General features: G+C 37.5%; 1 protein-coding gene across 1 annotated transcript in view; it reads left to right on the top strand.

The window, feature by feature from the left end:
• Window positions 1-17,755, top strand: part of HMCN1 (hemicentin 1) — a 465,407-nt gene extending 447,652 nt beyond the window's left edge. Inside the window, exons 103-107 of the mRNA XM_042924627.1 lie at window positions 1,719-1,847; window positions 3,719-4,069; window positions 7,911-8,030; window positions 14,462-14,588; window positions 16,333-17,755. Coding sequence (XP_042780561.1) covers window positions 1,719-1,847; window positions 3,719-4,069; window positions 7,911-8,030; window positions 14,462-14,588; window positions 16,333-16,699 — 1,094 coding nt within the window. The 3' untranslated portion in view covers window positions 16,700-17,755. The remainder of the gene's footprint in view (window positions 1-1,718; window positions 1,848-3,718; window positions 4,070-7,910; window positions 8,031-14,461; window positions 14,589-16,332) is intronic.
• The last annotated feature ends 256 nt before the right edge of the window (window positions 17,756-18,011 follow it).

Raw genomic sequence — 18,011 nt, 5'->3', positions numbered from 1 at the left:
GAGCCTGCTTAAGATTCTCTCTCCCTTGCCTTCTGCCCCTCCCCCACACGCTCTCTCTCTCGCAAAAAAAAAAAAAAAGACTTTAAAAGACTTGTTAAGGGGCACCCAGATATCTCAGTCAGTTAAGCATCCGACTTTGGCTCCAGGTCATTATCTCATGGTTTGTGAGGTCAAGCCCCACATCTGGTTCTCTACTGTCAGTGCAGAACCCTCTTCGAATCCCCTGTCCCTCTCTCTCTCTCTCTCTGCCCCTCACCCGCTCACACTTGATCTCTCTCTCTCTCTCAAAAATAAATAAACATTTAAAAATAAAATAAAGAATTGTTAAAAAAGTTTTCACTCTGAAATATTTATTTAAAAAGTTACAATATATCCTGATTTTTCTCAAAATAACAGTGAAAGGAGGGTATAGATATAAATGAGGGAATACTGACCACTTGTTATTTGTTGAGGTACATGGGGGCTTAGTATACTTAAAAAAAAACTGGGGGTGGGGTTGGGCTATCAGATTTCAAAGACTTTCCAGCAGTATGGCTATAGGTAAATATTTTTTAACTCCTAAGAATAGTAGCCAACTCAGAGCACCATGTGCAGTTATGTGTGATTATAAGTATTTTTAAGAGTATTGACTCTTGGGGTGCCTGGGTAGCTCAGTCGGTTATGTGTCCAACTTCAGCTCAGGTCATGATCTCACAGTTTGTGGGTTCGAGCCCCGCATCAGGCTCTGTGCTGACAACTCAGAGCCTGGAGCCTGCTTTGGATTCTGTGTCTCCCTCTCTCTCTGCCCCTCCCCAACTCACACTCTGTTTCTCTCTCAAAAATAAATAAACATTAAAAAAATTAATAAAAAAAGACTATTGACTCTAATTATGTATAAGAGTAATCGGAGATGAGCTGAGCCAAAAGATCAGAAGATTATTTAAGAACCTACAGCAAAGGGGTGCCTAGGTGGCTCAGTCAATAAGCATCTGGCTCTTGATTTCAGCTCAGGTCATGATCTCATGGTTTCGTGGGTTTGAGCCCCTTGTCAGGCTCTGCACGGGCAGTGGGGAGCCTGCTTGGGATTCTCTGTCTCCCCCTATCTCTGCCCCTCCCTGACTCACACTGTCTCTGTCTCTCTCAAAATAAATTAATAAACTTAAAAAAAAACAAAGCTACAGCAAAAATATAGCTAAGTGGAAATGGAAATGGAGATTTAAGGGGTTGACTGAAGGAAGTAGAATTACCCAATCTTGGAAACTGAGGGAGTTAGTTATAGATTAGTCTGGTTGACTGAGGAAAGAAGAATGCTGTTATAAAGAAGAGAGGGATGATAAGACACTGAGGACGTGTGGAGTTTGAAGTACTGGTAAAGGATGGACATGGAGAGGACCAGCCAGCAGCTAGAAACGTGGGTCTGTAGATAAGAAACAACATAGTACTATTGCTGTAAGTCTACATCCATGAGCTAACTAGAGTCACTAGTATAAATAAGACAGTCAAAGGTGGAGAACATAGAGAGAAAAGGGATAAAAAGCTGAAAGTAAAATTCTTGCCATAGTAGGGAGCAAGAGAAGGAAAAGGAACAACAAGGGGCAGAGTAGAACTTGAATCCCGGTCTCAGCTACATGGTGAGAAATGCAACCTTTGATAGTTCTAAAGAATGTTCATTTCAAATATAATGACGTTAGGTTTTGAAAGAGGATATGTTATTACTTTTTATTGTCTTGTGTCTGTAGATATTGATGAATGTAAAGATGGGACCCATCAGTGCAGATATAACCAGATATGTGAGAATACAAGAGGCAGCTATCGTTGTGTGTGTCCCAGAGGTTTCCGGTCTCAAGGAGTTGGGAGACCCTGTATGGGTAAGTTAACAGGAACTCTTACTGAGTAATAAAGCTACTAACAGAATCAGTTAGCCTTACCAACTGGATCAGGATCACTCTCTACCCTCAAAAGCTTTCTTGGGACAATTAGAAAATTTGTAAGTTGGTTTAAGTAATTAAAAACATTTTTAATTACTTCTTAAAGATTCCATTTTGAATGCAATTTACACTGACATTTAAAGTGATAATAATGGCCATTTACAGAGTGCTTACTATATGCTACACATATCAGAGTGAGGTTCCTTTGTAGTTACTGCGGCAACTTCACCATGAAGATTGTCTCATTGGTTATCTCTATATACATTTTTTGCACAGATACGTTCTATTTGAATATGAAGCGTACTTGAATGCAATATGAAGGTTTAGGCATGAGGAATTAAGATGTGAATATGCAATTTAAGTGAGTTGATAACTATTACTTTACCAGATATTTAGTGCCTACTATGTGCCCCTATGCTAAGAATCTCACTCAGTTCTCCCAGTGGCCTGTTTGTTTCCATCTTAGTTATGATTGAATATAAATAAGGCAGGTAACAGACAATAGAAGATATCTGTAAGAAGGTAACCATATGATTCTTTTTAATTAATGTACTTATAATCAAGAAACTGACCTATGAAATTATGTTCCTCTTGGAATGTTTAAGCGCAAAAAAATTGTGTGGGCTTTAACTACTGGCTTCCAGTGTGCCATACTACACTTTTAAAATTGGTTGCCTTGGTTGTCTACGTAACAATTATTTATAGCAAATTCTCCCATAAAGACTTTGTCCTGTCTTTATGCAGTCACTAGCATAGTACTTTGCACAGAGCAAATGTTGAAAGTAATACAATTACTAGAAACGTTTTTAAAATAAATGCTTGTTAATAGCAGAAGTACATAACATATCATTTTAGTCTTCTGTTTAGATATTGTAATTTAACATCTTGGATAGTCATAACAGTGACCTAGCAGAATGAAATATGTTTATTTGTTCATTAATTTGATCTGAAGTTGAATGTCAGGCATTGGATTGGGGAATAAACCAATGAAGAAGGTAGGGCCATTCCCTTAAAGAGTTTAAAAATGTTAATTTTAACTTTTGCCTACTAAAATAATTTTTAAAGTAAAATATACTACTTTTATTCTGCTTATTCGTGTTACTTTCTTTCATGCCACTGTGGTAATGAATTAAAGAAGTTGGTTTTGTTCTCTGGTTTTCATTTGCTTTTCCAATTTACAGGAAAGTTGGGAGGGTTTACTATGTGTTGACCCAAGAATAGGAAGAAAAATAACTTTTTAAAAATTTTTTATGGACTTTGTGAATTTATATCTTATTAAGAAATAATTCTGTCTTAATCTCCTTTTTAAATTTTTATTAAAAAAATGTGCTTGGCTTGATTATTAAATAATAATTATTGATTCAAAAGAAACAAAAGAAAAATGTTAGTAGTTATATCAATATTACCACATCTGAAACTCGTAATTGTATGAAAGATTAAAGAATGTTACAACAAAATGCAAACTAGAAATGTGATTGAGTCCTTTCCTCCACCAACAGAATTAAGATCTGCGTTAACTTTGAACTCTAGTTTTTCTGGAAAGACCACATTTTCCCATATGATCCTTTAGGTTTCTACTGTATATGTGAAGCAATCTTTAGGAAGAGGCTTAGAACCTTTCTGTATATTCCTAAATAAATGATTAACGCTTTCTCTAAAGTTCTCAACAATTGAGAAATTACTATATTTGTAGCTTTGGAGGGTAACGTAATGTCTTCAGTTTGTTTCAGAGACTGATTCTTTATTCCTGTGTTGTGTACGTATATGTGTTTTTTTTTTTCTCTTTTTTATGTATCATGGCACACGAGCAGACATTAATGAATGTGAACAAGTGCCTAAGCCTTGTGCATATCAGTGCTCCAACACCCCCGGCAGCTTCAAGTGTATCTGTCCACCAGGTCAACATTTATTAGGGGACGGGAAATCTTGCGCCGGATTGGAGAGGCTGCCTAACTATGGCACCCAATACAATAGCTATAACCTTGCACGGTTCTCCCCTGTGAGAAACAACTATCAACCTCAACAGCATTACAGACAGTACTCACATCTCTACAGCTCCTACTCGGAGTATAGAAACAGCAGAACATCTCTCTCCAGGACTAGAAGGACTATTAGGAAAACTTGTCCTGAAGGCTCTGAGGCGAGCCGTGACACATGTGTAGGTAAATGTCAGCCATATTGCATTTCCTTTCTGTGGGCTCACGTATGGACCAGAGTCTAAGCATATGCACAGCACCTGTGGTATTTTGGGTGCAGTGAACTACATCTGATCTCAAATCTGGGATGACTCAAAGTTCCAACTATTACAACTATTACAAAATTTATTCAAGTAAATGATGCATTTACATGTGTGCATTCTGATAATTGTTTTATATTGGCAGTTTCTCTCTTTTGATCAACTCCTGAAAGTGTTGCTAAATTTAACGCTGTGTAGAAATAAATTTCAGTGACACCTAGAATATATTTTTTAAAAGAGAATATGCATATTGCCACATAATATAATACCATCAGTTTATGGCTATATCTGGTTGATGCCAAAGCAGTGGGTTAAAAGTGAAACTTTCAGCTACTCAGTCAACTGCTCGTTCTATGTGACAACCAACACTGTGTTGACTGTTGTCCCACACCCACCCCCATCCACCCCTGTGGAATTTCTCAGTTTGATTATTTTGTATACATGGAAGTCACTGAAAAGATAATGCGAGCCAGGACAAAACTACGTTGCTTTCATTGCTCTAAAATATGTGCTTTCAATATCTTTATCTAAACTCGCAAGTCTACAGTTTAATTTGTTTGCAAAAGTAAAGTGTAATTTCCAACTCAAGAATTGAGACTTTGTTTTCAGTTAATTTGCAAACATTACCATCTGTCATTCATTTAATTCAATTATCTGTGAGTGTCCACAGTTTGCATGCCATTGAACTATGTGCCAAGAGAAATTAGCAAACACAAATTAGCCCCACTATTTGTTAGATGACAAAAGAAAGCTAGGAAGAAAGGGAGGAGGGCGGTAAGAAAGAAATTTTGTTTCAATTTAAAGACCCCACAGGCCAACTTCATTTTCTTGCACATTTCTTAGTATTCTACACTTCACTTATTCTCTCCTAAATATACTTTCTGTTACACAGTTCTTAAAACATTAAAAAATTGACTTCAATTTTTGCCATTTCTTTTTCTACTCTCCAAGCTCTGTTCCTACATCATTGTCTTCTCAGATGTGCTTTCTCAGTCACTCTTCTGTGGACCCACCTGGACCCTATGACCCTCTTGGATACTTAAACTTTAAACTTTTCTCTTTAAGTCCGGTTCTCTCCAGAACTTTTGTCTAGATGTCCTGATGTATCTGAAAGTTAATACGATGCACATGGAATCTTCTCCCTATGATCAGTGTCCTAGAAAAAAGTAAAACTAAGGGCAGTGCTAGTGTCTTTTATTCCTTGAACTTCAACCATTAATGCATTCATTACCAATTCTCAACATTTAGTTTATATGCTCAAACACTACGTAATTACTGACCTGTGGACTCCACAATCCTTGCAAGGATATCAAATACCACTCTCAACTTGCTCCAAACCATTCTGAGTATTGGTAGTGTTTCATGCCCACAATTTTGACTTGACTCTTTGTTGGTGAGAACTTTTCACCATTTTTTTTTTTGATTGACAGAATTAGAATTTGACATGTTGTCTTTCAAAGTTTCTTCCAAATAGTCATTCCCACTAAAGGGTTTCATCTCCAATTGTCATCCCACTCTCTGACTTCACCTTAGAGAAGCTCTTCTTCTCTTCTACCTTTACCTTCCTGTCCAACACCCTTGTTTATGGTGTGCCACATGAATTAAACTACACCCCCCACACCATACTCCGTCTAGTTGATTTCTTTTAAGTCATCTGAAGGTCCCAGTCATTTTAAGAAAGCATCTCTGATTACATCCTCCATTTCTTCATCATTATCTAAGCCCTACAGTTTCATAGTAGAGTCTCATGAATGTTTTCTTTCTTTTTCTTTTTTTAAATGTTTTTATTTATTTTTGAGACAGAGACAGAGCATGAGCAGGGGAGGTGCAGAGAGAGAAGGAGACACAGAATCCAAAGCAGGCTCCAGGCTCTGAGCTGGCAGCACAGAGCCCGACATGGGGCTCAACTCACGGACTGTGAGATCATGACCTGAGCTGAAGTCAGACGCTTAACCGACTGAGCCACCCAGGCGCCCCTCATAAATGTTTTCTGTGTCTTTGTGTTTATATTACACTAATATTATATTTGTAAGAATTATCTTCCCCAAACCATTGGCTGTTTGAGGCAGCTACTATTTCAGAGAACCATTCATGGAGAATTTGAAGTAAACTTCCAAAACTCATCAATTACTGGATGTTTGAGTTTTGTTTTGGGGCAGTTAATAGACATTTAGAACTATTTCTTAAAATATGATGAGTATTTTATAGTGTTCATACTAATAAAGAAATTTACACTAAGATTGCAGACAGCTTTGGAATTACGTTACGAGCAAGTTGCAATTAACACCAAATGCCTTTAATTAACCATCTGGGATATGTCTATCTTACAAAAGATTCAAATTAACACTATGCAATCTTGTTTGACTTGGGCTAAAAGTTAGCTTTTTGAGGGAATGATTCCAAAGCTTAACAGGAGAAATGAACACTGCGCTGCCTCTGAATGCAGAAATTACACCTGGGGCCACTTTAAAATTCATACTCTGGCAAGAGCGATATTGACTTCTTGGATTTCCTCATCGTTTACATTTCTGTGATTATTTTAGGTTGAAGCAGATTATAAAGGGAAAAAGTAAAAATAACTCACACAAGTTGTGGAATAAATGCTTTGGTTAACTAAAATGGGGCAAAACCATTAACAACTATTTGATGAGTGTTTATCGTTAACAGATTTTGAATCATTGCAGTTACATTCTGAGCATATGCGAAACATGTCTAACCCTTTGCTCTGTGTCACCTCCCAGTTTTCATCTCCTCTTCACTTCCACCCGACAGCACTCCTGCTGCCATTTCACATCATGTTCTCTCTTCATTCTTCCACTGGTTGGTGCAACTATGAACAAATTCTAACATTAAGCAAAACACAGTTGTGATAAGGAATCTGAGGCCTCCCAAATCACATCTCCTATCCTGAAACCAAATAGCAATTAATTTTTATCACCCGTTCTCACTCTCCTTTTTATTGCTGCTTTCTTGGCTTTGTTTAATAATAGCAGATAAATAGTCGTTTACTATAAAATGCTTTCCCTTTATTGTGGTATATGAACCTTCCAACAAATCTGCATCAGTGATTACTTTTGACAAAAGAATTGACTGAAGTTTTGAGGAGTAAAGTGGGCTCAAGGTGTCATAGCAACTATAGATATGTAGTTGCCATTAGTACTTTATAATTGCATGAAGTGTGATGAATATGCTTATCACAAAATTAAAAACACTTCTACTTGCTATCTCTGTATGGGAAAGTGACGCACGGATGTAGGGGGCAGGTGTGAGGAGAGACAGGAGACTAAAGTTTAAATAAAAACGAACATTCCTTGTTCTAGTTAACACCAATAGAAAATTCACCTTTTAAGTAAACCCTAGTATAAAGGGTATAAAGGGTATACTTTATGTACTTTATAAAGAGTATAAAGGGTATAAAGACCTAGTATAAAGTCAAGACTTTAGTACTTTGGTGGTTTAGGATCTTGTACAGATCTGTTTCATCTGCCATTCCTAATACAGAAATATAGAAATTGGCCAGTTTGGAGCTTCGGCTCATATATACTTACACACAGAAGAGATGTTCATATTTTATGAAATAGTACAATTGATATTGGACTCCATTAAAAACAGATCCTGATATAAAACAGCTCTGAGCATGTTAAATCCCATGAGTTGTAAAAAATAGAAGTTTTTCTATTGTATATCCACAACTTGTGTATAATTGGTTCTGTCAAGTTTCTGCCTTTGTTTTGCATGGTTGTACACCCTGCTTTCTTTCTGCGTAGATATTGATGAATGTGAAAACCGAGACACTTGCCAGCACGAATGTAAAAATACCTTTGGAAGCTATCAGTGTATCTGTCCACCTGGCTATCAGCTTACGCTCAATGGAAAGACCTGTCAAGGTAAGAAAAAGTTGGGATGTTCATTGCTGCGACTTGACTTAGAGCCAGTGTAGGAGAGTGTGAGAAAATAATGTTTTCTTTCTTTTTTTTTTTAAATCATTATTCTCCTAGTTGCTTCCTCTTCCTTCTCATTCCCCTTGGTCATATTTATTTTTAAACATTGCCTTTGCAAGTAGGAGAACCAGTAAGAGAGCAAGTAGGCAAAGGAAAATTGTTGAGAATCAGTACTGGTTCAGTCTTATAGAAGGAGCAAGAATGCCTAAACCAGTTCATGTTATATATTTTTAAAAATAAGTGGAAATAAACCTCTTCAAATGTCTTTTCAAAGTTCAGCCAAGATGGAAGAGGAAATAGGAAGAGACCTTGGTAAATCTTACTCCAGTATTAGGCACTATTTTATTTTTTGTCTTGGCAAACAGTGGGTGGTCAACTAAGCAATCTATTCTTTGAGTCTACAAATGATGTGGCACAATCATGAACTGGCAGTGCAGAATGCAAAAGGTGCATCTGCAAATGAATAAAATAATCTCTTCCCTTTAATATCTTAGTCCAATGGAAACAGACATGTTAATAAAAACATAATATACAGGGCTATAGGTACTATAACGGAGTTTGGGACAATGTGTAGTGATGGTAGAAAGGGAAAAAAAACTATCAATCTCAATATTACCCTCTTTACACAAAAATATGTAAAGCATTTTGCTTTAATGAGATATATTATGTTGCAATGCAAACTTAGATCAAAAAGAAATAAGAACCTACGTCAAGAGACCCCCTCAATTTTGTGGACAAAATCAGAAGTAGTATATAGGTCTTAACAAGCCTCTGAATTATATTAATTTCTGTTATATACAAACTGTATCCTTTGCTAAAGTACAACAAATAATATCTCCAAAGGAGTGCTTATCAGTACCAGTCAAATTTAGATTACATTTTCCCTCTGTGTGAGATTCACAAGACTTGCTAGGATTTCAAGTCACGGAAAGTGTGTTCCAGGAAACAAGAGCTGGATGTATGATGGGGCCACCTCAGTTCCATAAGCTCTAACCCCTCCCTCACCCATTCACCCATTCCCTCCCTGATATCCCCCACTGGATCATGTAGACTGGAAAAGGAAAGTGAACACCGTAATAACCTTCGCTCCCAGCCATCTGTCACAAACATTTATTTAAAACCCTATGCAGAACTTTCTACTGAGGTTTGAAGTACGAGAATAATATATTACATTATAGTCATGTTTTTCCAAAGCAAGTATTAACTCATTTTAATCAACAGTACAGATATGTCAAGGGCAATAATTTGTACCCATTCCACAGATAATAAATTCTCAGAGTGATTACATGAGCATTAATATCCTAGAATAATCAAGAACAAGGGTAGGACTTGATCACAGATCTCATAATGTCTAGAATGGGCCTTTGTCTCTCCTATAATGCTTTGAATACCAGGGTCATTGTACTGTAGCATCAGGGTAAGGTGAGAGCATTTACAACTGTCCTTGTTTTATAACCCTCCCCAGGTTGTCACCCCAAGAACCCTCTGAAGAAGTGGCAATGCCCAACATTAACACTGCACTTCCTGTGACTGTGCCAGGCACCAAGGAAGGAAGCAGAGTAGATACGAAAGCATTTGGAATAACCAACCGAATTACAAAACCTGTTAGCCAGATTTTTAAGTGCTATATTGTATCATATTCTCATGAGAGAATTTTTCTTTTTTTCTAAATTATGGCAGTTTGTTCTTTAAATGCCCTCACCACTCATTCAGTTCAAAACATTTTTCAACTTTCAGTTGTGCTTCAGAGAGTGGAAAATAATGGGAACAAATCAGAAACAGGTGTCACTTGAAATGTTTGTGATTTAAATGGGTTACATATTTTTGTGGTTTTAAAAAAGACTTGAGAGAAAACAATTACATCTTTTAAAGCAGTCTTTAATCTGAAGAATAACTTAGAGTCTTGTTATAGCTTTAGAAAGTGTTTCAGGCATTTGTGAGAGAAAAAAGGTTGATAGTCACATGTGCATTCTTGAAGCTTTATACATTAGTGATAAAACTGTGAGTGATAAAAAGGAAATTAAAGTGAATCTGACATTACACAAGGACAGAGACGCTAGTCAAAAGTGGAAGTCACCAGACTACAAAATGAAAAACAAAAAACATGACTGATAATGATTTGCCCAAGAAGCGGAGAGGAGAAACTAAAAGATCTTTCTGCTAATTTTAAGCCCCACTAATCTAATTTTAAACGTTTAGAAACACTTTATTGGCATTGCATTTGAAATTAGTGTTCTAATTTATCCAAGTTTTTTAAAAATTTTTTTTAATGTTTATTTATTTTTGAGAGAGAGACAGAGTGTGAGTGAGGGAGGAGCAGAGAGAGAGGGAGACCCAGAATCTGAAGCAGGCTCCAGGCCCTGAGCTGTCAGCAGAGAGCCCGATGCGGGGCTTGAACTCATGACCCCACGAGATCATGACCTGAGCTGAAGTCAGACGCTTACTGAATGAGCCACCCAGGCGCCCCTAATTTATCCAAGTTTTTAAAAAGGAATCCGTAATATTATCAAGAATCTAAATTATTCTTTCTATAAGACAAATGTTTCAAGTATGTTTATCTTAAATTATTGTTTGATGTATCCAGAAGCACTTGGTTAAATGCATTCATATGTCCTAAAGCTATTAATATTAAAGTTTTTCAGTTCATCCTGTATTCTTTTCTTGCAGAATATTTATGTTATAAAATCCCTATCCTTTCATTTCTATCATAGTAATTTTCTTGTAATATTTAATAAAAACCAGACATCATCACATTGTCAGCTAACAGAAGACAGCACGATTTCTCCATCTTTTCTGGCTTCTCTTTTTAAGACCAGGCAGTAGAATAAATGAACAGAGCAAGCAGAGTGAATGCCTGTAGGGTGTTTAAGCCTGAGGAGATGGTTGTAGACAAAAGACAAAGAAGAGCCACCTGCCCAGAAGCCAAAATACTAAAGAAAGCTTGTCAATGGGAAGTGTGCACTCTGGAGCTAAGGGTGAACACTTTGAATATTAGATTTTGTTTATTTTTATAAACTCACATTCAGCCATTGGAAATCTGTGATAAGATAACTGCTCTTATTATGCATACAGACATGTAACCAGATTCTGGACTCCAGGCTGCCATTTCCATGGGCCCCTGTAGCCCACTGGCCTCCATATGTCTGCAAGAATTCACCATAAAAATTAGAGCTAAAATTAAATTTGGTGGTTGAGTGTGAAGTGAATGTTTTTTGTGAGAAAAAAGAAGATAAGGCTAATTGAATTTCTTTCACATTTTCCTAAAGGGCCTTTTACTTCATTCTTAGATAATCTCATTTTGCCAAGGAGATAACACCCTTCTGATAGATAAAATCATAATTAGAAATTGGTTCAGAGACAAGAGGCAAGATTTCAGTGTAATAAAAATTTGTTTCATTCTGCCTTCTATTCCTGTAGGAAAACTAGTCCTAGAAAGCACATTATGTTTAATATCAGCACATCTAAGTAACTACAAAGTCAAGTAAGTGATTTACTCCATATCACTATAGCTCAACATCTTTTTACTTTGTGAAAACTATTAGCAAGTTTAAAGGAAATAATTATACTGTCATTTCCTATAAAACAGAATATACTTGAAACCAAATCTAAAGTGCTCATTTTTGAGACAGAAATACAAATAGTAAATAATTCAGAAATAAAATTTAACATTTATTGTCCATGGTTAAAATACTATCTCTTGGGGCGCCTGGGTGGCTGAGTCGGTTAAGCGTCCGACTTCGGCTCAGGTCACAATCTCGCGGTATGTGGGTTCGAGCCCCATGTCGGGCTCTGTGCTGACTGCTCAGAGCCCGGAGCCTGTTTCAGATTCTGTGTCTCCCTCTCTCTCTGACCCTCCCCCATTCATGCTCTGTCTCTCTCTGTCTCAAAAATAAATAAACGTTAAAAAAAAAAAAATTTTTTTTTTAAATAATAAAATACTATCTCTTGGAATTTCTTCTCTCCTTTCTCTTTTTTTATAGCAGTATTTCATGTTATTTGAGGGTTCACAAAAGAACTTACAACTTTAAGCCAAGTCCCACATACATACCATTATGCAGATACCAAGTCACTTACTACCATGAAATGATATAATAGTTTCACATGCACATTGGTGTTGGCACCAATTCCATGATAGAAGTGGTTTTAACCTTTAGGTCCTACCTCTGCAGAGAACTGATTTGGTTCCAATTAATTGTAATTGTTTCCTCTGTACATCAAGATCTAGGTTTATTCAAATACTAAAGAAGGAGGCGTGTTCCAGGTGCCTATATACAGCCAATTGACTTAAGACTTTATCTAAAATAAGTAGTCTTCAAATTTTTTGCTTGCCTGCTGCAAAAAGAAATTTGAAAACCTTATACGTGTGTCATTCATAATTTTTAAAACTGACCTCCAAAGTTTCATATCATATTTAAATTGTTATAAAGGGTGTGAATTCTGGCTTTGTTGTTTGATGTACATGTGCCTTAAATATATTTTCCTCAGTACTTTGGAGCTGTTGATTTAACCCAGTTAATGGGGAATGACCACTATATAATTTAGAAGTCTATAGTCATTGTTAAACCAACCAACTTGACTGTCAGAAAAAATCTAAGGTCATTTTTGCAGTTCAAGTAAAAGTGTTAAGTAGGTGTTCCCATGACAACCAGCTCACTTCTGAAATCTGACTTAAAATAGAGAGCTAAGACCATTGGTTTATAGCAATGGTGAAATAAGGCCTGCCACCATCAATATGAATAACCAGTTTTTCTCACCCTGAATATGTGCTTTGAATCATCTTACACTTGGGTATCATAAAAAGACTAAGGATTAGTGAAAACCTTTCTTTTGTAAAGCAGAAGAAGGATATTAAATGGGAATGGGGACAGGAGAACTCCAGGCCACAGGAAGTTCTTGGGCAGAGTGCTTTTAGGAAAGAGAACATAAGGGAAATGTGTTTCTGGATGGAAACTGATTCCCCGAAGTATTTGCCTGCTGTCCCGCTGCTGAAGAGCTTCCGCCCACCACCAGGGGAATGCAGGTACCACAGCTGGAGACGAGTGCCCTAAAATATGTTTCTTGAGGACCTCAAAATCCCTAAAAAACTTTGTAGAACTCTATGGACGCTCCTTCCAGAAAATCCATCAATCTCAATGTTGCACTCACTGTCTGTCTGACTCTGTCCATCTGTCTGTTTCTCTCTCACACAGATACACACACTCACACAGGCACACACAAAAAGATTTTCATTCATAAATCCCCTGATGCTTGAATATGGACCCTAAGTTAAAAATCATGGCTCAAAAACATTTATTTTCAGAAAGCTCAAAAAAGGTTTCCTTTAGCTCCATCTTGATATTTTTTTTTTTTAATTTTTTAATGTTTAGTTTTGAGAGAGAGAGAAAGAAAGACAGAGCATGAGCAGGGGAGAGCAGACAGAGAGGGAAACAGAATCTGAAGCAGGCTGGAGGCTCTGAGTGGCCTGCATGGAGCCTGACGTGGGGCTCAAACTCACAAACCATGAGATCATGACCTGAGCCAAAGTCAGATGCTTAACCAACTAAGCCACCCAGGCACCCCTTGATCTCTCTTAATTATAGTGATTTAAGGGTTTTTATTTACCAACTTGGTATAGAAAGCAACAAAATAAACGGCATTTCGTTTGCATGTTTTCCCATTACCCTAGGGAGAGCTATTACCATAGAGAGTGCACCCCACCCCCATAACACCTGAGGATGGATTCTCCACAGTTCAGATTTGATTAAACTTGGATTATGGTTCTTGGGTCATTCATTTGATCCTGGTTTTGGTTTTTTTTCTAAATTCTCTCTCTCTCCACAAGATCTGACTAACCTGTACAATCTCCCCTGAATTTATCTCTTGACTACTTTAATGTCCACTACCCTACCTCCCACTCGACATTTTGAACTTCTAAAACAAAATACCAGGAAGGATCACTCACATTATAAAGAGATTCTTCACTTCACAGGAAGGTTCACAAGTGTCCTTTAAATTTTTAGCTTGTTTTTCATGAATTTAAAGTATTAGTTGCTTTAAAAAACTCAAATGCAGTCTGTTTCCCAAATGATAGCTTAATAGCGTCCCTTCTACTTTTATAGCTTTTATTTTTCAATGGCCTTTCACATATGTTACAAAAAATATGTATGTCCCCAAAGCAGTATGGGTAATAGCACAGCCAGTATCAGGATTCCCCACTTTATGGTTGAAAAAGCCTAGGTATTCCCCACTATGTGGTTGAAAAAACTTAGGGATGAATTCATTCATGGGGAGAAGGAGGTTAGCCCTCACCATTTCGGTCACATAGCCACAACCCCTGCTCTGATGGCCAGCTCTGACCCAAGTTGCTGATGCTGTGTGTTCCTTGTGATGTTTGCTAGATGTTGATGAGTGTCTGGAGCAGAGTGTGCGCTGTGGGCCAAATCGCATGTGCTTCAACATGAGAGGAAGCTACCAGTGCATCGATACCCCCTGTCCACCCAACTACCAACGGGATCCTGTTTCAGGGTACGTCTTGCCTCCTCTTCACAGAAATACTTTTCTTTGAAGTTTGTTTACTTACTTTGAGAGAGAGAACACAAGCCGGGGAGGAACAGAGAGAGAGGGAGAGAGAGACAATCTCAAGCAGGCTCTGCACTGTCAGCGCAGAGCCCAAAGCGGGGCTCGAACTCACGAACCGTGAGATCATGACCTGAGCCGAAATCAAGAGTCGGACGCTCAACTGACTGATCCACCCAGGCTCCCCAGTCCCAGGAATACTTTTGAAAAGCTTTCTCTCCTCAACCAACAAGCCCTGTCTGTAGGCATATGTAATTCACACCAAGTCAATAAGCCCAAGGGTATATGGAGTTACAGTGAATGGGTATGAAATGAGCTCATCCTGCAGCAGCCACTGTAGCCTAAACTATCACTTTTGTCTGCCAAGGTTTTCCCGGACTGTCTCCACAGTATGTAATCCGCCATGCCACATCTAGAATTCTGCCTCAGCAGTGAGAGTTTTATGGGGTGATAGAACCTGACTTTGAAATTTTCTAGTTTCCGTTCGTGTTGCCTCAGGGTTTTAAGGGCTCTCAGCACTTAAAGCATTCCAAGAAGTACCTTGGCTGTAATTATGTTGACTCACTGTGACTCCATGAGAGAATGCTGATGAGCAAGGATGAGTCAATAGTCTGCCCATTCATATATCGTCTTGCTTACATTTCCTGCTGTCTGAAACAGTATCTTTTCTGAGTTCCAAAAAAACTACTCTTCTGTTTTCTCCCACCTTTTACAGAAATGTCATACTCTGTTCAGGTACCAAGTCAATGGGGTGCTTGAAAACAGAGATAGTGGTAGTCATGAATAAGACCCATTAAGAAGGCGGTTCTGAAACCAAATGCTGGTTGGAGCTCACATTTTGTTTTTCCTCTCAACAGTGACTACCAAGTTACTGTAACAGGACCAAGTGTGGACTGCCCACAATCCACTGAAAACCTATTCATAATTGTTTGGGTGGGGGGGCGGTGAGGAATAGGAAAGTGAGGGAGAAAATTAAAAATATTGACTTGGGAACCATCCAAAAATACTATGACTGAAGAATCCATATCTTCAGAAAATAGTCCTTTGTGCATTGTTTTTAAATTTTACTCTCCATTACCAGTGATTTCTGGCAGACAACTTAAAAGTCATGATGCCTCAAAAACAGCCAGTGTGGGCTCTGAAAAAAGAAAACGTAGTATTTGTAATCTAAAATAATGTGGAAAACAAATACAAAAGGAAGCGCTTCCCCCCCCAACCACGAATCTTAGTTGACCTTTCATTATTTTTAGAAAAATAAACCAAATATTACTATATTCTATTTCAGCTTTCAGTCTTGGGATAGATGTTACAATTTAAAAATAGCTTGTGTTCCTTTCATTAAAAAGTACTTGTTTCCAGTATATGTACATAAGATGCTTCTATTTCCAAAATTGACTTTCCGTTTTAAAGACACTGTTGTGGTACTCATACTTACTTCAGTGGTTCAAAAACTTCTGATTTTAATGAAACTGAGAGATAGATATTTGACTCTAGACCAGCATGCTCTCACAGACATCTGGCATCTGGTTTGAGTTAGTGACCGAGAACGTGGGGTGGCCTATTGCTCTTGCAGTCAGACTGTCTACTCCCTTTAATGCCTAAAAGTTGTCATGGATCCTGGTCAGCTGCCTCATGCCCTCTCCTGCTTCCAAGCCAGATAACTATATGCATTTCATGCATTTGTCGTCCTTAGGTTCTGCCTCAAGAACTGTCCACCCAATGATTTGGAATGTGCCTTGAGCCCATATGCCTTGGAATACAAACTTGTCTCACTCCCATTTGGAATAGCTGCCAATCAAGATTTAATCCGGCTGGTTGCATACACGCAGGATGGAGTGATGCATCCCAGGACAACTTTCCTCATGGTAGATGTGGAACAGACTGTTCCTTTTGCCTTAAGGGACGAAAACCTGAAAGGAGTGGTGTATACAACACGACCTTTGCGAGAACCAGAGACCTACCGCATGAGGGTTCGAGCCTCATCCTACAGTGCCAATGGGACCATTGAATATCAGACCACATTCATAGTATATATAGCTGTGTCCGCCTATCCATACTAAGAAGTCCTCCAGAGCCTAATCCAATATTTAAACTGCATTAATCATGGGTATCAAGTCCCCTTCCAGATTACCATCTCCTGAACAGTTGCAATCTTGGCAACTTGAAAATGGTGCTATGCTCTGTTTTGTGTGCCTTCCTTGGTGCCGCTGAGGTATTTTCATGAACCCACCATGGTCATTTCTTTTGGTAAAGTCTAGAAAAGTCCCTTATTATTTTCTTTATTTATTACACTGGAACAGTTACTTTCCAAAGATTATTCTGAACATCTTAGAAGGACATATCAGTGATGTTTTATTGTAGTATAAGAGCTAAGAGTTTTCCTTAAAAAAAAAAATGAAAACAAAAATAACTCATTCAAAGCCAATGGATTTTTGAGCATTTTAGAATAATAAAACTGGCTGCTATGTGTTTGATCAAAGCTTATTAAGTAACTTATGAAGATGCTTTTTTTAAGTATTCATACTTTATAATGGGATTTATACGCCTATTTACACTTTAAGGGAAAAAGAAGCACCACTCATTTGAGAAATATAGTACAGCTTCTAGAATGTTTTTTTGATACCAAATGGTGTTCACGTAGATTGAACATCCAAAAGAAGGATATTATTTTGAGTGGTTTTGTGAAATGAGATGGACCACTTATGATAATAGAAAAAATATTATTTTGTCCTCAGATGATTGTTCATGGCATGGATCTTTGCCCTAGCCTTTTGATATAACCTTCCTTTCAGTTAGCTCTATAGCTTTTACATTCCAGTATTTTATTTTCCTGTCAATTGGAAACAATTTTTACAAATACCAATGGGACAGTTTCCTTTGTTTTTCTTGAAAATCTTGTATGTTCAAATTAGCATAAATGTTGAACGTCAATACACTGTACATGGTGGTAACAGACTCTGGAAGCAATTCTCAAGATGTATTCTATTTTTATGAAATGTATATATATATTACCTTGGTGTATTTTCTATATAATATCTTGATGGACTCTTTTATAAAATTATTTTATAAAGCAAAAAACAATGTTACAGTAAAACCAGCCTAAATAAAATTTTCACATCCCTTTTCTTAACCTTTTTGAAAACTTAGTTTGTTTCCTTACAGCTATATAAGCTGTTAAAGTTTATAGTCACATATGCACACACCTCTGTGTGTGTGTGTCAGACATAGCCAGACTGAAACAGACTTTAAATGGATTCTCTGAATTGGATATGCATTAACTTTAATTCTGTGATATCACCAGACTTAATGGTATTAATAACCCATCTCAAGTGGTAAAGTGGACTCTGGTTGTTAATGGGATATGGTGCCAAA

This window comes from Panthera leo, chromosome F3 (assembly GCF_018350215.1).
Source record: "Panthera leo isolate Ple1 chromosome F3, P.leo_Ple1_pat1.1, whole genome shotgun sequence".
NCBI lineage: Eukaryota > Metazoa > Chordata > Mammalia > Carnivora > Felidae > Panthera > Panthera leo.
The sequence above is the reverse complement of the archived record's forward strand: the minus strand, read 5'-3'. Positions and strand labels throughout refer to the sequence as shown.